At 33.2% G+C, this 17562-nt stretch overlaps 1 protein-coding gene across 1 annotated transcript; it reads right to left on the bottom strand.

Moving 5' to 3' along the window:
- Nucleotides 1–3204: 3204 nt before the first annotated feature.
- On the bottom strand, nucleotides 3205–16025 carry LOC105346265 (ras-related and estrogen-regulated growth inhibitor). Its single transcript, XM_011454767.4, has 4 exons — nucleotides 15526–16025; nucleotides 9405–9461; nucleotides 6743–6816; nucleotides 3205–3957 (listed from the first exon to the last, which is right to left on the bottom strand). Exons 1-4 carry the CDS (start codon nucleotides 15656–15658, stop codon nucleotides 3514–3516), a joined length of 708 nt encoding a protein of 235 aa, XP_011453069.3. The 5' UTR covers nucleotides 15659–16025; the 3' UTR covers nucleotides 3205–3513.
- Nucleotides 16026–17562: the final 1537 nt, after the last annotated feature.

The raw sequence follows: 17562 nt of genomic DNA, 5'->3' as shown, positions 1-17562 counted from the left end.
GTTACGTATCTTAAAATATAACAATACAATATTCGACTTTTAAATCTAGATAAATCTACATTTTCCGTATATTTTGTCCAGGGTTTCAATCAATTTTAATGAATAGCACAATTTAATGTCATACAAAAAGAATTCAATATCTTCTTTTCAACTGTAACATTTCAAAGAGATATGTTCTGTAAACAATTCTTCAAAAGAATACCATGATAACATCGTTATGTTCGTTCATTCAAATTCATTGCCACAATATTAAGACCAAGTATATTTGAGAAGTTCAATAATTATTATTTTGTTTTCAACCAAATCATTACTATAATTAAGCTAAGTACATTAAATACACGAGAAAATTATCAATGTTGTTGTTTTTTAAATTAAAAATAGATATTCCTGAAGGTCAGTGTTTTGAAGATTCGGTCTACACCATTGGATTGACAAGATTAACTTGGGATGATGCAAAGGTATTCATGTATGTGATAGATAGATAGATAGATAGAGAGATAGAGAGATAGATCTGTAGAAACTGACAGGACTGAAATCTACACGCACAGTTTATGATTTAGTTTACTTACTTTTTACGATCAATTTATTTAATTTGTTAAATGTCTTATTTAATTATGCTTCTTCCAGCTGGATGTGTTATCCTAGTATTAAACAATTCCTTTTGCATGTTGCTAAGAGTAATAAGTTGTAAACGATTTTAGAAACCGCTTTCTAGATTCGTGGGCTCACAACAACACTTCACAACACTTCTCCTGTTATGATACATGTACACGTACGAGTAAAGACCGATGAAAAGCAGACTATACTATCTTAAACTTATAACTATCTATATGTTAAACAAAATTCATGGACACGGCAGATAGGTTCTTACATTAAAAAATTTGTTGTCCAAGAAGTTACGTATCTTAAAATATAACAATACAATATTCGACTTTTAAATCTAGATAAATCTACATTTTCCATATATTTTGTCCAGGGTTTCAATCAATTTTAATGAATAGCACAATTTAATGTCATACAAAAAGAATTCAATATCTTCTTTTCAACTGTAACATTTCAAAGAGATATGTTCTGTAAACAATTCTTCAAAAGAATACCATGATAACATCGTTATGTTCGTTCATTCAAATTCATTGCCACAATATTAAGACCAAGTATATTTGAGAAGTTCAATAATTATTATTTTGTTTTCAACCAAATCATTACTATAATTAAGCTAAGTACATTAAATACACGAGAAAATTATCAATGTTGTTGTTTTTTAAATTAAAAATAGATATTCCTGAAGGTCAGTGTTTTGAAGATTCGGTCTACACCATTGGATTGACAAGATTAACTTGGGATGATGCAAAGGTATTCATGTATGTGATAGATAGATAGAGAGATAGAGAGATAGAGAGATAGATCTGTAGAAACTGACAGGATTGAAATCTACACGCACAGTTTATGATTTAGTTTACTTACTTTTTACGATCAATTTATTAATTTGTTAAATGTCTTATTTAATTATGCTTCTTCCAGCTGGATGTGTTATCCTAGTATTAAACAATTCCTTTTGCATGTTGCTAAGAGTAATAAGTTGTAAACGATTTTAGAAACCGCTTTCTAGATTCGTGGGCTCACAACAACACTTCACAACACTTCTCCTGTTATGATACATGTACACGTACGAGTAAAGACCGATGAAAAGCAGACTTTACTATCTTAAACTTATAACTATCTATATGTTAAACAAAATTCATGGACACGGCAGATAGGTTCTTACATTCAAAAATTTGTTGTCCAAGAAGTTACGTATCTTAAAATATAACAATACAATATTCGACTTTTAAATCTAGATAAATCTACATTTTCCGTATATTTTGCCCAGGGTTTCAATCAATTTTAATGAATATCACAATTTAATGTTATACGAAAAGAATTCAATATCTTCTTTTCAACTGTAACATTTCAAAGAGATATGTTCTGTAAACAGTTTGTATTTATTCAGCCAGAAAAAAAAGCGATCACAAAGATTCAATAAGTTGATATACTCAAATATATAAATCTTTAAAGAAACGAATAAGAAAGATAATCAACCAAACAATAACGAAGTTGTGCAATCTACCGACGATTGAAGAATTCAAGCAGCACAACTGCACCGAGGTTATCATTGAAGTCTTCAACCCTTTTCTTTAACCATCGCATCAGTTTATATGTTCGAAGATAACGATACTTATGTAAGACTTTGTTGATGGCTTTTTTTTGTCGTGCCACCACTGACAGTCAACACCAAGATTCCGGAAGAGACGTCACTCAGATTTTTTTTCCAGTCTCAACGAATCTCGCTGAGATCACGATTTGTCAAGCTCCGACAATCACATGACCGAATTTTCTCTACCCCACTCTACCACTATGCTTGGCGGATAAGGACGTATTGAAGTAATTATTATAATACATCAAGAATAAGAATTTAATTAACGATAGATGGGGTTATATTTGGGGGCAGTGGAGCAGTAAACATAGATTGAGTGGTAGGTAGGAAACGCATTTGTATAAGAAAGGCGCACATTTGAAACAGGTGCTATTAAATCAAGCATCTAAACAACCATCACTGTAGCCAAGTAATCCAATTTGAGCGGGGGAAAAGCAATAGACTCGTAAACAAGAAAGCAGGTGTTAACATTGAGTATTTGTATTTCTGTGATTCACAGTTGTTTGTAAATAGACATAACTTCGTGGGAGACACAGTTATAAGACAACTAGAGCAATGTGTACATTCATGTTGACATGCATATGATAGGATCAAAGTAAAATATTCCACCAAAATTTATAAACAAAAGTAAGTTATGTCAAACGGAAATGGTAGCTAAAAGTCCGGACTGTGTCATGTCCGAACTTAAATGTCGCACTGTTTACTTGGTATCTACGAAAAAGAAACACCCGGTAAATATGTTCAGACATCCTCGTTTATTAGTTTTGAAAAATACATCGAACATGCTGATTTCAGATAATTCAGTTTGAAAAGTGTATTATAATAAAGCTACCATCTTAATTTGGTTAGAAATCAATCTATTTTCATGATAAATGTAGAAGTGTTAAGAATATGTCACTCAGGATGAGGACAGACAGACAAATTGCACTTGTATCTTTTTAGTTTCCAAAATGCCGGATACTTCTCGGTTGCAACTACATCGTTAGAAAGGTAAAAAAAAAATATCAAGGCATCGTATCATTTTTTTATTTTATGTAATTAATTCCAATAAATGTTACATCAAACAATACAATAGATGAATAAACCAAAAAATAAAATGACTCCAATAATATACACGTATGAATGCATGGTTATGATTACAAATGATCATTAGACAATGAATACATCTGATGCAAGAAATCGATGATCATATGATGTTATAATCTGTTGAGATGAAGGAAATGATAGGTATAACAGTTATATCACCAGGTTTATAACATTCCGCAGCATCAAGCACAATGTATGCTTCTTTTTTGTAAAATTTCATTTTTATGCTTAGGTCACATGGTCGGAGCGCGTGACCGCCATTTCATTTCTAAGCCTCGTATTGGATTTCGGATCTGGAGTTTGGCCTTTATGGCTGGATTTTGCATGAATTTGGAGATCTTTTCTCTCTTTTTATAATTGATCTTCACCTGCTTACATACGGACATGTACGCGTTTGTCACTGAACTATAGTTTTCACTCGCGGAGGTTTCAAAAAACAAACAGTTGTACTCTGCGCAGAACTGTGTTGCTTCCAAGTTTGTGACGCAGCTCATATGCACGAGGTCACTTTTATTGGCCACCAGGGCCAGTACTGTCTTACTGTCAGTCTTTTTGGAAATGATGTAATCGGCGACTTCTCGCAACTTCTCGAAACTCTTTCGATCCGTTATGGAATATACCATTATGATAGCGTCCGCCCATACAATTTGGTCATCCTTGATGCTAAAGCCATTAGCCTGAAAATGAAAAGACATGAAATGAAACATAATTGTATGTCTAACGTAACTAAAAAAAGTTATACTTAGTTACCAGTAAAAATGTCCGTGTGTGTAATCTTTAACAACTAGCTCTGTTTCCATTGAAAGAAGATACCCGGTAGGATGATCAAGTCATCCCGTCCCTAAAATGTGTTGTAGTAGCAGATAATGTCACATGTTACAATGCTGTATGCTTGAAGAAAATATTGCTAATTATTAATTAGAGAGATAATCCAATTAGCTATAATTAAAGAGCTATAAGGTTTTTCTACGGTTAGTAACCTTTTTTGAATGAATTACGTTACGCGGCTGTTGATAGTTACCAAATTTTTTTTGCCTGTCAGGAAACTTCGCAGTGGTAAAAATACTACAAGTATCAGCTAAAACACTAGAATATTCCAGTTTCCTGGAGTTTTGCAATGAGATAAAAGAAATCAACCTAATTAAATAATTTGGTCGGAATACGTTATTTTCAAGATTTTTGGCCGATAAAAACATAAATAGGTCTATGGACAGGTATCTCCTTTCAATCTGTTCAAACCAACCAGCCGTTAAATTCGTTTCACTAATCTATTGGTTTTAACCTGAGCTGCAAAGGAATCCTGCCATTCTTGATCATATCATAAAAAAATAATCAGAGTTTACGTTATGAATGTAAACCAAGGATTAATATACCCTAACCAGCAATTACGAATGGAATAAAAACTGCCGCATAAACAGTTTGTGTTTACACGAATAATTTATTACAACTATTCATCATCGAAGATGAAAAAGATATGGCGAGCTAAAGAGAAAAAAAATCTAGGATCGAAGATAATTGATATAATATTAAGTTAACGTTTTATGTTTTTGCAAGGCAAAGGGTCTTTGATACGTTTTTCTTTATTCACAACAGGCTAGCAACTTTAAACAAGTCGGTCGATAAGAATTAGGACTATTTCTCTATCATCTACATTTTATGTAGTCTGAACACATGCATTTTGGATAATCAAACATTGAAGCATCAAGATTTGTCGAAAAGTTTTGTAGATATACAAGTATCTTTAAAATATCTAAAATATGCTAGTTTGTATACAGATGCACAGTAAATTTAGAAACTCTTTAATGTTTCACGTATAATTAAAGGGGTGTGGTCACAATTTTGGTCAAATTTTATTTTTCTATCTTTACTGTTTACAATGCTTTAGAAATGCGTTTCTAATGATCAACCAAAATTGTCATTCGTTGAGTAATAATTAACACACAGAGCTCACAACTTTTTGTTATGTAAACGACTGAAGGCTCGCAAAAAATCATGTTTACATTGGTGTAATATACCAGTAAAAGTTAAAGTTTCTATCTGCTTATACGTTTTAAGCATAAATAAACAGTTTTTAGCGTTTATCACATTCAGTGAGGTCTAAAACTGGAGTTATCAATTCAACATTCAAAATGTAAATAAAAACATGGCCTGAGCTGTGTTTACATAACAACAAATTGTGAGCTCTCTATTTCGCTTATAATTCGACGACTGACACTCAGATTTTGGTTAACAATTAGAAACGCCGTAAGTTACTGAAGCAGTGTAAACATTAAAAACGGCAAAATAATTTTTGACCTAAAGCGTTACCATGCTCCCTTTAAAGCTTTTTCAAATTAAGTACAAAGATCGGCAGAAAAGAAGACAATTTGCAAAAATACAAAACTAAAACACTTAATAACCTGACACAATAATTTCAATAAAAGGATATAAAATAATAGGTTTAATCTCTAAGAATATGAAATTAACTGAGTACAGATTTTATTTCTCGGTTTATAAGATTTCTTATCATCCTTCATGACGCCATACTTGCGTATGAAACAAAAAAAAGTCAATCAAAGCCATTCAAAATTAAAGTCTTCCAGTAGTTCCTTCTCAATATTATGTTCAGAACACAATATAGACCATTTCTTTAATTTCTCCGTAGGTATGAACCGCGGCGTATTCTACATAACAATCATAATGGCGTCAGACTCTGATACATTTAATATTTACACACTACAAATAAAAGCGCAGATTTACCTCAGATCAGACAACCCGTTGCACCAAATGTTTGGAATGTCTCCCTAAGCTTTTGTTCTTATGATATTAACACCTTAGCCATTTATTTCCCTATGGGATTTGAATCGTTCCGTCTGAAAAATTGGCAAGGATCTTATCTAAATACACTTTCCGCGATCTGCAGATAAATAAACTTATTTTCCAGGATTTTTCTCAGGTAAGGATGCTAATAATCGGTAGGATGCCTTGAAGTTCGGTATCTGCGAAACAGTTTTATGCACTCTGTAGCTTTGAAGTACTTGAAGTTTATTTTTCTTATTCGTTATTTTTTGCCCAAACCTTTATACCCAATCTTCGTCTTTCTAGAACTATATTGATTTGGGTTTTGTATCGCGTAACAGAAACTGTATGTGGATTTGGATAAATGCTGAAGTTTGTCCAAAATCCGGTTCTGTAAAGTCCCTCTACCAACAAATTGACGTGTTGCGGAACTCTATGTTAAGGAGTTAGAAATGGATCATAACAATGCATTTTATGAATAGAAAAAAAGAAACATTTAAAATTTCATTAAAATTTATAATTACTGCAACACTCGCAGCAAAATGTTAAATCTCATTTTACGTTTTTTTTTTCGCCAAGAAAAGTTCATACTTACAGAGAAGTAGTCAATCTCATATAACGACCATGGAATTAATCACATTTTTTAATATATAGACATATACATATTTAATAAATGTTTATTACCTGCCAAGCAGTATCTAGGACGTGGACCGTGATCGTCTTACCGTCCAATGTACACTGCTGTGTGTAAACAGCCTCTGTCAAAAAAATTAAAAACCTTGATAAATAATCATTATAAAATGACATGTATGAATGTGTATGACTCTTCTAAAATGATATAAAAAAAGTCTCATGTGGTCAGTGATGAAATACACGTGTGTGAAAAATTAACTTGTTTTTGTGTTCTCAGATAGTTTAACTTGACTCAGCATAATTCCTTCTCTCTCTCTCTGTTTAAAACTGCGCGCCACGCCTTCTCATAAATCCACTCAAATCCTAATCGACTCTTATCTAATATGTACGCATTTCCCCCATTCAGATAATTGTTCTTAACAAAACCTCCACACTTAAACATCTGCAAGATTCAAGGACACTGCAGATAGCTCAAAGTTTTGCACAAATTTTTGTCCAATCGTGAAACTTTGAGGTTCAACCCTTGATGATACACTGTATATAAATATACAGCTAGACACGATCAGAGTTTGGTTCCGGGTCGCTTATTTAAGGTCAGACGACACGTTCCTTAATTTTAGATAACTTTTACCTGGAATTTTTTATTGATTTACTACTACTTTGACAAGCTTTCTTGCAAAAAATTAGGGTACCTTACCGGGCATTTCTGCAAAATACTAGAGTATGCAATTTCCCATATAATCTTCTTGGAAATATACCTTGAATTGCTGATATAAAAACAAATACATCTACAGCACAGCGAAATTCATATATTAGAACTATATCTCCGCCGGGGCGTGGCTTTGAACTCACGACCTCTAGAAGATATACACTTCTGGCAGTGTGCGGCCACGGTTCTAACCACTCGACCATCTAGACACATAACCAAACCCAAGTAAATTTTGTTCATTTTTAAAGTAATTATAAAATTAATATTTTTTATTGGAACTCTTTATTACGAGGAGATACAAAAAAGATTCTCGAAGAACGTGTCGTCTGACCTTAAATCCAATTCCTTATCTCAAGACAGTAAAAAAAATCTTGTGAACAATTAAAAAAAAAACCTTGGTGTAAAATTTTGCATAATAATCAAATTGGTTTACAGGTTCTTCAGAAGCAGAGAGTAAATCATAAATTGGGAAATATCCTTAATAATCAAAACCAAAATCATATGATAGATAATCAGAACCCAAATCAAAACCCCATAACATTTTAAGAAATCCGTGGAAAACAAACTGCTTCATCTAAAATGCCGTTTTGTAATGATTCGAAGCCATGCTTGGAAAGCTTTAAGAGATTGTGACATTCAATAATGCCGTCTATAAAAAAAACTAGCCAAAAAAAAAAGTTTATATAATGGGAGAATTTTAAAAGCAATTAGGATTAAAATTAAATATCTCTACAAATGAAACCAATCAATTATAAACTTAAAGATTCATTATCAGATTCCATATTATGTTAGTTGACCAATTTTTATGTAATTAAATATGTGATAAGTTTAGTGCCAAGAATTTTTTTTTTGGTAAGACATTCCAACGTTCAATCTGAAATATGTGTAGTATTCATCTCTATTAACGTGTACATCTCATATAAATTGATAAAATTTTTTTTAAAAACTGTAGATCGATATCTTTTCAACTTACGGTGAAAGATATATTTTTCATACTTAATTGGCGTGAGGTGAAACTATAAGGAATGTCTTGTTTGTGAATCTCTAGTAACCAAGTTGCTATTTGAATGATTTTTACATGCATCTGAATATAAATAACAGTCTTATCAATAATTGGATCATATATATATTTTTCACTCCCCAATTTGATGAATTAAGTGACTGTAATGCGAGAGGGGATGCAGGTTTTTTTTAACCCATGTGTGTTCCCATTTATAAGTTTTAATGAGATTTATTTCCTGTTTTTCAAATTATAACTTGACACTAACTAGGCACTTTATAAACCTCTCTCAAATGAGGCGAGATTTTGACACAAATTCATTGAAAAATATCCTTATCTTAGAAAGTCTACTTTAATCACTGATGAAAATAAACTGTAATTTTATAAGCTACGGCAGGTGTATTGAATCCTTCGGAATAATTTTAGTAAAAGAAATGTTCCATGTATTATTATAACTTAATTAAAAATAAGTGATTGGGTACTGATCCAGTCCTATCTTGAAATAGGCGGGAAATTTGGTTGAGATGATTCCTTCTCCTGTCGACCTTGAGAATAAATTGGAAAGCTTGCTTTTTTTTTATCAGGACGCAAAAAGTTCATGGGGAGGTATCTAGCTTGTTGTTTCAACTTTATTCAATTTCCATTTTCCAAATTGGCAGGGTTTCTGGTTACACTTGAGTTGCTTTCTTTTTTCTTATTTAAATTTTGTAGATTTTGTTTACTCATTTTCAGAACATTTGCTCATTGTATTAAGGGATAGAGAATAGAGCAAGATGGATTCTTGTTTTATTCATTTTTTTATCTTCAACTAAAAAACTTATGGTTGACGTTTAAGGAGAGAGAGAGAGAGAGAGAGAGAGAGAGAGAGAGAGAGAGAGAGAGAGAGAAGAGAGAGAGAGAGAAGAGAGAGAGAGAGAGAGCTGGCTGAGAGAGAGAGAGAGAGAGAGAGAGAGAGAGAGAGAGAGATGTATATAAATACTCTTGTTCCTGTTTGATATACTCACCGATCTGAGAATCATAGTCCCCAATGAAGCGTTTTGTTAAGAACCGCACCGTCAGAGCTTCAAAGAAAAGAAAGGAAAACCATTTAATACAATGCATTGTGACATTCCTGTTAAATAAAGAAAAAAAAACCACTGCGTTGAAAATGCAATATCTACCTAACTAAATGTTAACTTCAATTCAAGTAGCTATTACATATCAACAATGATTTTAAAACCTTTATTTAGTAATTAAGTCTTTTTTTTTTTACATTTGCTGTTGGATTTTGAGTGGATAATTTTTTGACCGATAGATGCTTAAGTTACATTGAGAACAACGGTCTACGACCGACCTTAAATTTCCGAGTTAATGTAGCTACATGTACCATGGAAACTTTCACATTTATGCAAAATTGGTTGTTTCTTTTGTGTAACGTTATGATTGATAATTATGAAAAAAAAATACACACTACAAACCACTTTTAATTGCAGATACTCGAATAAATGATTCAAATATATATGTAAATATGACAGTGACAAAATTTAACCAAAGAAAGCATTGTGCTGTCAATAATATATGCCCTGGCACATGTACATTGTACGCTAGGTGACTCTTATATTTCTAAAGCGGGGTTTTTTCCCTTAGCTTAACTACTTCAGCAGGTGAATATCATAATCCAGTAAATTAAAGCAAGCTGCATGGGGGCATATCAAGTATCAAATGCATCGTATGCTAAAATTAAGAGAAGACACTAAAATTTAGCACCGTGGATGATATTGTGCTTTTTTTTTTACATTGCTGCATATTTCCGCGTAAATATCCGAACTTTGACGAGCAGATGGGAGGACTTGTATTACGTATTCGGTGTGACATCGCCATACTTTTTACTACATTATATACCGGCGACTGACAGCTTAACAAACTGAAGCTGATGTTTTTGCTTGCTTTTTGGCTCAAGATGAATCGCTTGAACAACCCGTAATCATTTAACTGTCAATTTTCGTCTCGGGCGCACTTTACAGCAACCGGTTTTTATTCCGGTTTTATTATCGGACCTAATAATTTCCGTAAGTGACTATTCCCATAATTATATGCTTGTTGCATTTATGTGACTGGTTTTTCACCTTCTAGAACTTTGCACCTCCATTGACGAGTTTATTTGCCAAAAGCAAGTTCAGTGTCTTGGATTGGAATTCAATTCATGGCGATTAAATATCAATATGTCTTTTATGATACTATAAAAAGTATAAAATATCGACCAATTACAGAGATAAGACTTTGATTCAGGAGACTTTATTATGCGACATTGTCCATAACTTTTTTTCATTGCTTCTAAATTAAGAAAATAAAGTCAAATTCTCAAGGTTAAAATCGGTTCTCCGTTTTCCTGCAGATCTGAGTGAGTCAGTGTGTATAGTTTAGGATTATCTTTTATTATTTCAGCTTTTCTCTTGGATGGAACGCAGTCGTGCTTAAACAAACACAGGATTATCTCATCAGTCTCAGAGATTATAAAAAGAAATCCTGCTGCAGAGCGCAAGATGTTATCATGATAGAGTCAACGAGGGAATAACATTTCTCTATATGTGTCCGTAAAATAACTCATTAGACAGATAATTAGTTAATTGGATTTCTCCGTCTAAACATCGCACTGAATTAAAGTAAAAGTAAGACAGAAACTATTCATAACTCATTTAAAATAAGGGCAGAAGTAAATTTTAAAATATCAATAAATAAATCTTCATAAAATTTTCTAGAATTTATTTGCAATGAACTTAACCTGATTTCAGACAAATGGGTTGTTAAAACTGCGTTGCGTTGCATTTCTTTAAAAAAATTTTTTAGATGGAAAAAGGTTTATGTAAGACCATCATAAATTATTCTGCCAATAAATATTTTGACATTTTATGAAAAGAGGAAACCCTTAATTACCACTTTTTTCAAATCGGAAAGGAAAAAAGTTCTGCTTTAACACATGCGAGGCAACCCGACCTTGATTTCTGATTATAGTTTTTTACCTTAACTGTCTTGAATTTACGTCATCATTCAAGGTAACCCTATAATTTATAATCAAAAAGTGTGTGCATGCACGGGGCGTGTGGACGTCTTATCAACCTCAACTATCTTTTGTGATTTAGAATCTTAAACGATCCATTTGAAAAACTCCAAGTTTTAGCAGTTTTCAGAGAGAGGCTTACAACATCAAATTGGAGAAAGTTGACTCTTGGTACATTTTTATGATGTAACAATCTAATTGACGTAGAACAGAGAATAATGTAACAGCAGTCTTTTATAGTAAACATTTAAAAAACCTTAATTAAACAAGAATGCTTAATTATTTTATTTATGATTAATTAATTCATTAATTGACAGATCTGAGCTTTATATATGTCCTTGATGAAGTTTTACAATGAAATAAAGACAAGCCTTCAAATCGTTGTATATAAATGATCGTCATACTATACCGGTAACCTACTAAACATCCAGTCTGCTATGTTGGTATGTTTACCATTTTATCACGTAATCTGTGTTGATATTTTTACAATCCTCTACATAATAAGGACAGACGTTCCTAGAAATGTTACCAACAATTAGGTGACATTTTGCTAGCTATTGCCATCGCTTGCATACATTCAGATAGAATTTGTCTGCTGGAGTTGGCAACGAAACTTTATCATTTACAATTCCGCGGAATGCGTTGAAGTGGTGCTATAAGCGCTAGCACTACTTCCTATTGTTTCCCACTTGGTTAAAGCTACATCCAATATATTAGTACTTCATTGATTCGACACAAAGCTTAACAGCCTATTAGCAAGGCACATGTAATAAAAATGAATGTGTGTGGGGGAAAAAGGCGAGCGATAGAGAGAGGGAGGGGGTGTCTACGAATATATAAAGAGAATCGAGACACCGGCCATCCTCCTTTAATAAATCCTATTGTTATTCAATTTCAAAAATTGACCTTGAATGTAGACTTGCGTTCTATACCTATGGCGTTGTGAAGGCAACACATCCCTTCGCGTTTGATTGTATGATTTCTATGGTTAACATCAAGGTTTAGATTCTGGTACCGACATACAGAAGCGTCTTCATCTATTACACATACCGAAAGATGCATATGCTACATTATTAGCACTGTCCAATGCAGGTATTACTGTGGAATCATTATATTTCGTGGGGGGCCAATTTTCGTGGATGACTTAAATTTTACAGGTTCGTGGGGACGTAATTTCGTGTATTCTCATATATCTACTAAAGGAAATATGATGTTATTACTCTAATTTATTCATTCGTGGAGGATGTTAATTCGTGGATGAGAGGTACCCACGAATTCCACGAAAATTGAGCCATTGCGAAATTTAATGATTCCACAGTAAATCATATATCAATCAAAAATTTGTTATAATATTGTATATAATGGATACTTCTACAACAAAACTACATAATGCTTCTGACTTAATAATATAATAATGTTTGTTTCATGTTAACTTTATGGTCGTACGTCTGGGAGGACAGTGCTTTAATGTAGCCTATGCATATTCCGGTCTGTAATGGATGAAGACGCTCCCTTTACGGCGGTACATGTACCGGAATAGTAACCTTGATGTTGGACATAAAAACCATACAGGATTAACAGATTGAGTCCCTAGGCAAGACATAGTCAAAATTAAGGCACGGTTTTGCCAAGATGGACAGACATGGTTTAACGGTATGCCGTGAATTGAATTTTATAACAACGGTTGCGTGTATTGGAGTCAAACAATACACAAATGCCTAGTACACTGTTGGTTCGAAGTCAAAATGTAAAGCGGATTAAACCCAAATAACCCAAAAACTGGGATTATGTGAATCATTTTATATAATCATGTTTGAAAAAAAGTCTCGCATTTATTTGCCTCAATGACATTTGCCATTCAGATAAACGTATCGGCAGCTACAACAGTAATTTCCCGGTTTTTTCCAGTTAATAAACATAAAAATCGACTCTATGTATATACAACTTTAATCTTGAGTCAATATGCTACTGATAAAAGCGTTGACAATCCACGGGAAGATAAATTTCATCTTGCTAGCTAGTGAAAATATAAATATATTCGTTCCTCGCAGAATATTTACAGAAATTACCGGGTTATAGGTTTAAAAGATATTTGGATAAATGTTTGGTGCTGATTAGAACAAACTGACACCAGAGAACACAGCAGAGAAACGTGAGAAAAGTCATCTTTCGCCACTGGCATAATGGTAAATGGCTTTTTTTTTCAGGAGGCGAATTCGAACGTTTACACGATGTCTGTTGTGGTAACTCCTGACTGTCTGATTTATCAAAGTCTTTTGTTTAAAATTGTGGGTTTCTCAAGTCATAGACAACTGTTTCTGTGGAGAACAAAGAAAAAAATCACAAGAGATCAGCTGCTAGTCTGATGTTTGAATTCTGGAAGAAAGGACGAGACGAAAAATAACCACCTCATTTGATCGTTTCCACAACAACTTGAATTCCATTGTTTTCCCCCAATCAACTTTTTACAAAGAAGAACAAAATCAAACTTATTCAAAGGCTCTTTAGATTTCACCTGCTAATGATAATCGTATTAAAAAGGGAAAGATACCGTTACAAATACATATATAAGTGCAAATCAATCTAGGAGCTTTGATTAAAGCAAAGAGCACCGTTTCCTTGAACCCAGTTGTTAAGCGGTTATCGTACACGAACTTGCATTAGTCAAAGAAAACAGTCAATTAAATGAATAAAAATGCTTTAAAGCTTGTTAACGGGAGCAAGGGTAAAATTACGCCGTCGCGACCTCTCTTATTACCACATAGGGTTAAACGATTTGCCTCTATAGTGCAATCCTACCTCCTTAACCAATGAACATAACAAACCTTCCACACCAACATTTTCCCCCTGCGATATTTATAACTATATGAACATTACATACGAGTTGTATAAAATGCTGGTAATGGATTTCAAGCATAAAATTTAATTGAACTGAAAATTCATTGCTGTCCTATCTACGGTGGCCGATTCTTTTAATTCTCTCAATCTCTTACGGTATCTGTCTATACACATTATACGTACGAACACGTACACAGGATGGCTAATTTGTGTTAAAACATCGCTTAATAGAATTAAGATAAAAAGCTACATGTACGTATACATTTTCGAAAACACAAACTTCAAACATGTACCGTTAAGTTTAAGTTAATTTTTTTTCTGCATCTTATTTCTGACCTGGATGCAAGCTATAGTTGAAGATGCTGAACCCTGATTTTGGAAACCAATTTCATGGCCCTTTATACTTTTCAAAGAAAACAAACGATGGAAGAGCCATCATGGAACATTACACCTCATTTCAAGACCACCAGCTGTGAAAACGAATTTGGGGATGAAAAGATAGGAACAAAATGTAAACATAGCGATTAATGTCTCTGGAAAACAGGTTGTTCTTTGAAATTGAACACTTTCTAAACAAAATAGATCAGTTTAAGGCCCGATTGACTCTGAAGTTTCATTGGGTTCGTATTTCAGTTTTGTCTATCATATTGTTAAAAACAATATGCAAAAGATCAAACACAATAGCATAAAACTTGTAAATTGATTTAAATTAGGTTAGATTGAAGTATTTATATTATACGCTGACGTAATATTAAGTACATAAGTCTTTTGATGAATGATAACTTCAGTTGGGAGGCAAGAACTACCACAATTTTTGCTTTACCGCAACTTTTCTATTAATTGCTAACTCTTGAAAATGAAATACACAATACACATATTCAAACAAATTGCTATGCTATTGACAATTTTAATTCGATTTGAGGTAGATGTCAACTTGCAGCTGGAAATGTGTCACTGCCATGTTAGCTCCATTTATTTTAACAGTGCTTTGACATGTTGCTTTTGCGAAACAGTGCTTATATTTTTTTTATGACGAAACAGAAAAATTAAACTAAACCTTTTTAAAAGTTTAATATCTAAGCAACAATATAGCATTTTTTAATTAGTGGTGAAGTGGTGACAAATCTACAACCTATACAATTTAATCTACCAGATTTTCCAACACTTTTTTAGCCTTATATCCGAGTAACCATACTAGATTCATACTTAGATGGCGATATCTCTATAAACTGAAAAATTAATAAACCTACCGGATTTTCCAACACCTTTGAGTCCAACAACTAGAATATTTATGTCTTTTCCGTTATGGTGACCTCCCTTTGGTAGCCTGGAGTCATCCATTACCGGCTTCGGGTCCTTATCCAGATGATACGGAAAAGGCATCCGGCATCCTCAGAGTGGAACCAATCTATACAATATTTTTTCTCTTTTTTCCACAAATCACTTCAGCATACACTCCAAAAACACAATCTTATTGAAATTCGTCTCCCATAGTATATCCCTTTGGCTATTTAAAGTAGATATTTTCAACAAAAAACTTCTAAAGCACCAGGACACTGCTTTACAAATTGCATAAATGGCGACAGTTTATTTAAAAAAAAAATGATGGATAATTCCGTTAGTGAGAGCAATTTCACGTGCTGCTTGAATTAACGATTAGAACAGTGACACTGGCTGAAGGGAGCGTTTAGCAGCAGACTATCTCGAACACTGCACGTGTAGCACGTGGGGAATCCAGCCAGTGAGCGTTCTAGCTATCGTCTGCTGTTACATCTGTGACACGGCTGCTGAACCGTAACCCGCAACCACCTATTAATAAATACCACTCGATGTGCAACAAGTGCCAGTTGAAAAATAAATAAGATACGGTGTAATGTTACCTATTCTCACTCAGATGTAATGGAATATTCTTTGAAATTGTAGTTTTACATCTATAATGGAGAAATTAATGGTTCACCGAAGAACCCTGAAATTTGAAACTCAGTTCCTAATCACTCTTCTAAGCCAGCTTCTTGTTTGTTCTCTTTATATCTTCATTCTATTCGATGTACCCGTTTTGGCCGGGCTAGCTATACGGCTCAATTAATTAAAGAACTTGTAACCCTTTATTTATTTTTTGGGAAGGTCAATTTCTTCGCAAGTGTACCATAATCTAAACAAATGTGATATGCAGATGTCTTGGACTATTAAGAAATAAAATTATCCTGTTCAAAGGTGTCATGAATCACATTTTAATTCATATGTTGCCAAGTAAGCTTTACTTGTAAAGGTTCTTTTAATATGCAAATGTCCTCTCCAAATAATGCTTGCATTTTTAAATAAAGTAAATATATACAGCCAACCATTTCGTCAGGAAAGCAACGCATTATATAATGATTACATTTCGGTTTTATACTTATAAAGACATATAGCAGAAATTAAATAAAATAATGAATTAAATTAAATATAAATATATCTACTTCGAATGAATCCCATTTCTGTGAAATATGTTATCTTAATGCGTGTAAGCAACAATCAGTAACGAACTCTTGAGTACCGCAGTGTATTTACAATACTTCGTAAAAGAAAGGCAAAGATGTCCTTCTTCGAATCTCCTTTGATTGGGGCCTTAAATAAGGAGTATGCAACACACGTAAGGGCAAACTAGACTGATGTTTGATTTTTTAATTTTTATGCAATCACTCTGTTAATTTTGTAAAAAAAAATCATATTGGCGGCTTTTTTACCCAAAGTGTGGCATAATTACCTATGTTTTTTATTTCTTTTTTTTCAATTTTTTTTTTTTTTTTTGGGGGGGGGGGGGTTGTTAGTTGGTTATGGGGGCGGCTAAACTATGATTATGTTTATTTTCATTTCACCATTATTTTTTCTATTCACCAGATCATGTAATTTCATCCCAAGATAGGTAAGTATGTGGACACTTTTGGAGAGCGTTGTCGTTTTGTAAGTTTTGAATTTACTGCATGGCAGTAAATACAAAATTTACAACATTTTGTATAAAATTATGTACATTTCGTATTAACCGTCACCCGGTAAATTCAGTGTCGACGACAGCGAAATAGTTATCTTAATTAATATATCAAGCGCAATTTTCCCACAAAAAAATTCTTATATGGAAAATTGTGGTCAATGACACGGACTGTAAAAGATATCAGAAAATGTAGAATGCGTTCAAGATAGACGGTTGAAAAAAATAACCTACCCCAAATACATGTATTTTTACATTTTCCAGTGTCTTTGTCTGTAAAAACACTACGAATCAATTTTGTGATGTATAGTCCAATACT

The sequence above is a fragment of the Magallana gigas genome, chromosome 9 (assembly GCF_963853765.1).
Source record: "Magallana gigas chromosome 9, xbMagGiga1.1, whole genome shotgun sequence".
NCBI classification, from domain to species: domain Eukaryota; kingdom Metazoa; phylum Mollusca; class Bivalvia; order Ostreida; family Ostreidae; genus Magallana; species Magallana gigas.
The sequence above is the reverse complement of the archived record's forward strand: the minus strand, read 5'-3'. Positions and strand labels throughout refer to the sequence as shown.

What these genes read in the sequence shown, in the direction of transcription:
- LOC105346265 (XM_011454767.4), bottom strand. Translation starts at nt 15,658, where the DNA reads ATGCCTTTTCCGTATCATCTGGATAAGGACCCGAAGCCGGTAATGGAT. An exon ending in GGACTATGATTCTCAGATCG is followed by an intron (nt 6,817 to 9,404) that starts GTGAGTATATCA and finishes TTTTTTTGACAG; the next exon opens with AGGCTGTTTACACACAGCAG. An exon ending in TCCTAGATACTGCTTGGCAG is followed by an intron (nt 3,958 to 6,742) that starts GTAATAAACATT and finishes TTTCATTTTCAG; the next exon opens with GCTAATGGCTTTAGCATCAA.